Source organism: Xiphophorus hellerii, chromosome 21 (genome assembly GCF_003331165.1).
Source record: "Xiphophorus hellerii strain 12219 chromosome 21, Xiphophorus_hellerii-4.1, whole genome shotgun sequence".
NCBI classification, from domain to species: Eukaryota; Metazoa; Chordata; class Actinopteri; order Cyprinodontiformes; family Poeciliidae; genus Xiphophorus; species Xiphophorus hellerii.
Window position 1 is genome coordinate 26,016,347 of NC_045692.1, and position 6,099 is coordinate 26,022,445.

Sequence of the window (6,099 nt, forward strand, 5' to 3'; positions counted from 1 at the left end):
AAAGGATCTGGTTCCTGGTGGGTCCAAAGTCCAACATGAAGGTTTAGATGAAGCTAACAGAGAGAACTCATCTGGATCAGATCAGTTCTTTTTCTTTTGACTCGTTTTTCTGCAGGTCTGTTCGGCAGGTTTCTTCCGCCAGCCTCAGTCAGAACTTCCTGCTCAGAGTCTGAAGACCATGACGGTGCGTCCATGTCTTCCATGTCGCTGCAACAACCACAGTGCGACTTGTGACCCGGAGACAGGAGACTGTCAGGTAACGTCCGAGTTCAGGTTGACTCGGGGTGAACGCGAGTCTTTCAGAAAGAGCGCCTCCTGGTGATGAATCTTTAAACTTTCAGGACTGCCAGCATCACACCAGTGGGCGGCGATGTGACGTCTGCTCCCCGGGTTACTATGGAAACGTCAGCGGCTCCATCAGTGACTGCTCTCCGTGTGCCTGCCCCCTGGTGGAGAACAGGTAAACTGCACCATTCACTGGCGCTTACCCGAGTCCTTTACCTCGAGTCCTAACGAGTCTCCTCTCCAGTTTCAGTTCCTCCTGCGTTTCAGCCGCCGGAGGTTTCCGCTGCACTTCCTGTCTGACAGGATATGAAGGCAGACGCTGTGAGAGGTGAGTCTTTACGCCTGCTGATGTCACATGACTCACCCGCTGTGATGTCACGGGCCTCTCCTTCCTGCAGGTGCTCTCCTGGTTACCATGGTAACCCCACCACGCCAGGCGGGCTCTGTCTGCTGTGCGGCTGCAGTGGGTGGGGCTCCCTCCATCAGGTGTGTGATGACCTCACAGGACGCTGCCAGTGCAAGCCTGGGGTCAGAGGTCGGTCATGTGACCAGTGTGAGGAGCGCCACGCCCTGCAGCAAGAGCAGTGTGTGTGTGAGTAACTGCCCCCAACACACACACACTCACACACAGGTGTCAGCGCCGTGAGGTACCAGCTGCGTCTCTTCTCACCAGCGTGTGACGATGGCTGCAGCACCGTTCTCCTTGACGACCTGGACCGCCTTAACGACCACTTCCTGTCTGTCAACCTGAGCGCTGTCGCCATGGCGCCGTACCGCCAGCTGGTGCTGCTGGAGAACCGGACCAAAGACTTCAAGGTAAACGGCGACCGGGTCCGAGCGTTTAAGACTCGGGTTTCAGGAAGCCCAGTGGTTCCAAGTCGACCCGAGTCTCTGCTGGACTGAAGCGTGTCCTGCTGTGTCCAGGTGAGCGTTTCTCCAAACAGAACTGGAGCGTCTCACCTGTCCAGACTGGATGAGGACTTGCATCACCTGACCTTTGACCTCAGCGCTTTGCAGCAGCAGGTAGACACACTTCACCACCCTGGAGACAACCAGCCAGAACATTATGACCACCAGCAGGAGGAAGCTCCATGTCAGGCAGATCAGGTTAACTTCTAGACATGAAAGGTCAGGGGTCAGGTGATGATGGTGTTCTGTGTTCTGATTGGTCAGGTGACACGTCTGTCTGGGAGCCTCAGGGATTTTCTCACCTCCACCAACAACAGCTGGTCCCTCAGTGAGCTGCTGCTGCAGAGAGTCAGCAGCCTGCAAGACGAGATTCAGGGTAAAGAACGACCGCAGGGCCAGGAATAATAATAAAAACATTAATAAATAACAATAATAATAGTTATTATTATTATTAGTAATAATAATAATAATAATAAAAAAATCTTTACCTCGTCATCCTCACCTGGGTGCAGCGGTCCGAGTCAGGAAGTATTCACTCCTCAGCACTCTAATGCCAGCGATCTGATTGGTTCAGTGCTGCAGAAGGAGGCGGGGCTTCTGAACCAGACCAATGACGATGAGCTGACTGAGGACGCCGCCGGCCGTCTGGAGGAGGCGGAGTCTAGACTACAGCGTCTCAGAGGGATCAACCTGACAGCCGCCAGGTCGGCAGCCAATCAGGAGCTCAGGTGGGTGTCGTGGCTCTGCCCCCCGGGTTTAAACCAATCAGAGGCTGTGTGAGTTTCTCTGTGTCTGCAGCCTCTCCCAGGCTCTGCTCCGCTCGCTGCAGATGGACTTTCTGTCCAGGTCGCCTGCAGGTGAAGACAGGCTCCGCCCCCTCAGCGACTCCCTGGGCGTTGCCATGACAACGCTGCAGCATGCGCGAGTTCCTCTTGGCGAGGCGGCAGAGCGAAACTCAGAGACAGAGAAGCTCCTTGATGCTGCAGGCGCTCTGCAGCGCCACCTTCAGGTGAGGCCCAGCAGCAGACAGGTGGGTCATGTGACCTTCGCCCGGCAGTCATGTGATCCGGTTCTGGTTCTGTGTGAGCCAGGCGGCCCGGCAGAACCTGAGTTCTGCGCTGGTGTCGGTTCACAAGCTGATGGAGGACGGTCAGACGTTGCAGGAGGACGCCGTCAGTCTGAGAGCCCAACTGACCAACCGCAGCGCGGTGAGACGCCCCGCCCACCAGGTGACCTGCAGCCGGCGGCGGCGGTGACTGATGCGCTGCCTCTACCTGTCCAGCAGGTGGAGCTGCTGGCCAGCCAGCTGGACCAGCTGCGTCCGGCGCTCAGGAAACACGTGGAAGTTTTGCTGATCGGCCTGAAAACCAACAGCGCTCTGGAAAGCGTTCACCGAGCCGAAGGCCACGCCCACCAGCTGCAGAGCCACGCCCACTCGCTGCATAGGTGATGAGAGTGTGTGTGTGTGTGTGTGGGGGGGGGGGGAGGTGAGTTTTCTTTACTAAAACCTTTCGTCCTTCAGTTCCATGATGTCAGTGGTCAACGGGTCCCAAAGCCTCGCTCCCTCGGCGCTCCTGGATGATGACGTCATCCAGCGGGTTGGCTCCTCCCACCAGGAAGCTGGATCAGGCCTGATCGCTGCCTCGCTCGCCCTCCACCTGGTACTGGTCCCAGCAGCAGAGCTCCGGGCCTTGGAGGAGCCGTTTGACCTGACCGCTCTGTGTTTCAGACCGGCCAATCGGAGCGGACGCTGGCAGCGGAGGGCGGAGTCAGGCTGAAGGTTTCCTCCAGGGTCCTAGAGGAGAGTCGGCAGGTCAACGCCATGGCTGAAGGTGTGTTGGGAACTGGACCTGGGTCAGAGGTCAAGAAGTTCTGATGCCCCTACCAGAAGCTACATGGTACACCTGGTTCTGACTGGGTTCTGACTGGGTTCTTCTCTGGTTCTGACTGGTTCTTGTCATTGGTCAAACAGAACCCATCCCTTCTAGAAACAGCCAGAAAACATCAGCAGCTCATCAAAATGTCTTCCTGTCCTCAGAGACGCAGGCCAGTGTTTCCATGGCAACCACCAAACTGCAACTGGCCAGAGACGGCGTGGAGAACTGCAGCCGTCTGCTCCATCAGCCAATCAGAGAGCTGCAGCAGCTTCCTCCAGGTGAGTCACCTGATGATGGTTCTGCGTGGTGATTGGATGATGATGATGATGGTGATGGTGATGGTGGCGTCATGGAGACCGACCGTCTGCTGCAGGTTCCTCCAGGCTGGCTCAGCTCCAGGCTGAACAAGCTCGCTCCGGGCTGCAGGGGGCGCTGCTGAGGCTGCAGGGACTCCGGCTGCAGCTGCAGAACTCTTCTTCTGTGGTGGGAAAGACCCACATCACAGTGAGGGAGACCAACGGCTTGATGGGTCGGGCCCAGGCTACAGGTGAGACTTTGCCGACCCGGTTCAAAACGACAAAACCGAGCAGGGAGATAACACTTCCTGCTTCCTGTTTGCTCAGCCAATGAGGTGCAGCGCAGGCTGGAGGAGGCGGAGCATCGCACACAGCAGCTGTTGGAGAGACTGAAGCCGCTGAGCATGCTGGGAGAAACCCTGAGCAGGAATCTGTCGGACATCAGAGAACTGATCGATCAGGCCAGAAGACAGGCGGCGTCGGTACGGACTGGTCTATACTGGGTTATGGTGGTTTAAACTGGTTTAGACAGCTTCACACCCAGACCCTGGTAGACTGGTTAAGGTTCAGACCAGTTCAGACCAGTTCAGAGAGCTGGTCTGAACTGGCAGCAACAAAACAAAAAATCCAGAATTGTTCCTATCAGTTATAAAAATCAAGAAGGGTACACTCTGTATGACTAAAACTGACCTCTGATTGGCTAAAAGGACAGTAAACATCATGGCACTTCCTGTCTGTTAGAAAACCATTTCCTGCTGTTTTGTCCAAATAAAGAAGCAGTTGGATTTGCCAACATTAAATATAGAATATGTTCAGATTTATCACAATAGTAAACAACAGTCTCATCAGCATAGAGACGAACAAACGTTTCAGTTCTGAACCTTGTTGTTCCTGAAATGGATCCTTGAGGTTCTCCATTTGGTCCTGATCCATCCGGTTCAATGCTAACCATCCTCATCATGCAAGAGGAACATGTTCATCTGCAACTTCACCACTAGGTGTCACTGCGTTGTTGTGAGGAAGTTGATGTGTTTGTGATGTCATCAGATAAAGGTGGCGGTCCAGGCAGACAGAAACTGCGTCCGATCCTACAAACCGCCGGTTCAGTCCAGCAACGTCAACACTATGAGTCTGGTTCTGAAGACTTCCCGTCCAACCAACCTGCTGTTCTACCTGGGCAGCAACACCACAGTACAGCCACACACACACACACACACACACACACCCATCAGGATTCATTCTGCGACCTAAGCCTGCTGTGTTCTTGGTTCAGGTGGACTTCCTGGCAGTAGAAATGCATCATGGGAAGGTTTCCTTGCTGTGGAACCTGGGTTCTGGAACAACCCGACTGCAGTTTCCTGAAACAGACATCGCCAACAACCGATGGACCAAAATCAACGCTACGCGGTAGGAAACCTCTGAACAGATCTGGATTCTGACTCCTTCTGTCTGACTGATGATGTAATCTGTGATGTCATCAGGTTCGGGGCGCACGCCGCTCTGTCCGTCCGACAGCTGGACTCTGGGTCGGCTCCTCTGCCAGCAGTGACATCCTCTTCTCCAGGATCATCGCGAGTTTTGGACATTGACAGAAACACGGTGATTCACATCGGAGGAATGGGAGCTCTCACTCAGGTAGCCCTCCGTCAGGTGGACAGGTGTGTGTCAGGACTGTCAGGTGATAACTGCGTGTGTTACGGCAGCGTCCTGCAGGGCTGCACTCGTCCTCCTTCCAGGGATGCCTGGGGGAAGCTTCGCTGAACGAGCGGAACATCGGCCTGTGGAGCTACGTCAGTCGGGAGGGCCGGTGTGGAGGCTGCTTCAGCAGGTAAACTTCAGATCAACACAACGCGCTTAACGGCACCGAGCTCCTTCTCACCTGTCTCCGTCCACGTGCATGTGTCCCAGTCCCCAAGCAGAGGAGACATCTTTCTACTTTGATGGCTCGGGGTTCTCTGTGGTCCAGAAGTCTCTGAAAGCCACATCCACCTCCGTTGTCCTGCTGTTTAAGACTCTGTCTCCAGGAGGACTGCTGCTCTACCTGGCCTCCAACAACACGGTACCACACACACAAACATCAAAGGCTTTTACTCTGGAGGGACACACACAAAGACTTCACTTCCTGTCTCCTTCAGAGGGACTTCCTGTCTCTAGAACTGGTTGAGGGTCATGTCCGTCTGGCGTTTGACCTGGGCTCGGGGGCTCTGGTCCAGACCTCCAACAGGAAGTACAACACTGGAGTTTGGTTCAAGGTCACCCTGCAGAGGAACAAGCGCAAAGGTAGATCCAGGAACCCAGCGGCCGACTGCTTCAGGTGGACGTCCCGCTGACTGGGGACTCCGGCTCTGTCCAGGTTACCTGTCCGTCATGGCGGCAGGCCAATCATCGGAGAAGGAGGTTTTGGAGGCCGAGTCTCCAGGAACCGCTTCAGACCTGAACCGCTATGACCTGGACCCCATCTACATCGGAGGGTTTCCTTCATCCAGAGCGATCAGGTGGGTTAGCTGAAGATCACATGAGACGATGTGGACATCTATTCTGTCCTCACCTGACCGTCTCTGTGGTTGCTAGGCGACAGGTGGTGTCCCGGGCATACGTTGGCTGTATAAAGAATGTGGAGATTGCTCGTTCGAACTTTGACCTGCTGAGGGACGCATTCGGGGTCCGGAAGGGTTGCGTTCTGAAGGTCGGTTACCTGGAGTTAGATTAGGTTCCTTACAGGAGTCAATAAC

The 6,099-nt window shown here is 55.1% G+C and overlaps 1 protein-coding gene across 3 annotated transcripts in view; it reads left to right on the plus strand.

Annotated features, from left to right (window-relative positions):
* lama1 (laminin, alpha 1) overlaps nucleotides 1-6,099 on the plus strand; it is a 30,993-nt gene that overhangs the window by 11,143 nt on the left and 13,751 nt on the right. Inside the window, exons 30-53 of one of the 3 annotated variants that reach the window (XM_032551424.1) lie at nucleotides 116-256; nucleotides 342-460; nucleotides 530-613; nucleotides 684-877; nucleotides 959-1,101; nucleotides 1,210-1,308; nucleotides 1,459-1,570; nucleotides 1,769-1,922; nucleotides 1,993-2,203; nucleotides 2,286-2,402; nucleotides 2,477-2,640; nucleotides 2,717-2,855; nucleotides 2,924-3,026; nucleotides 3,233-3,349; nucleotides 3,445-3,618; nucleotides 3,695-3,849; nucleotides 4,415-4,558; nucleotides 4,641-4,774; nucleotides 4,849-5,002; nucleotides 5,071-5,195; nucleotides 5,276-5,426; nucleotides 5,503-5,647; nucleotides 5,721-5,862; nucleotides 5,939-6,053. In XM_032551424.1, the coding sequence (XP_032407315.1) occupies nucleotides 116-256; nucleotides 342-460; nucleotides 530-613; nucleotides 684-877; nucleotides 959-1,101; nucleotides 1,210-1,308; nucleotides 1,459-1,570; nucleotides 1,769-1,922; nucleotides 1,993-2,203; nucleotides 2,286-2,402; nucleotides 2,477-2,640; nucleotides 2,717-2,855; nucleotides 2,924-3,026; nucleotides 3,233-3,349; nucleotides 3,445-3,618; nucleotides 3,695-3,849; nucleotides 4,415-4,558; nucleotides 4,641-4,774; nucleotides 4,849-5,002; nucleotides 5,071-5,195; nucleotides 5,276-5,426; nucleotides 5,503-5,647; nucleotides 5,721-5,862; nucleotides 5,939-6,053 (3,336 nt within the window). The remainder of the gene's footprint in view (nucleotides 1-115; nucleotides 257-341; nucleotides 461-529; nucleotides 614-683; nucleotides 878-958; nucleotides 1,102-1,209; nucleotides 1,309-1,458; nucleotides 1,571-1,768; nucleotides 1,923-1,992; nucleotides 2,204-2,285; nucleotides 2,403-2,476; nucleotides 2,641-2,716; nucleotides 2,856-2,923; nucleotides 3,027-3,232; nucleotides 3,350-3,444; nucleotides 3,619-3,694; nucleotides 3,850-4,414; nucleotides 4,559-4,640; nucleotides 4,775-4,848; nucleotides 5,003-5,070; nucleotides 5,196-5,275; nucleotides 5,427-5,502; nucleotides 5,648-5,720; nucleotides 5,863-5,938; nucleotides 6,054-6,099) is intronic. The other 2 variants (XM_032551425.1, XM_032551426.1) reach the window with 2 other exon arrangements.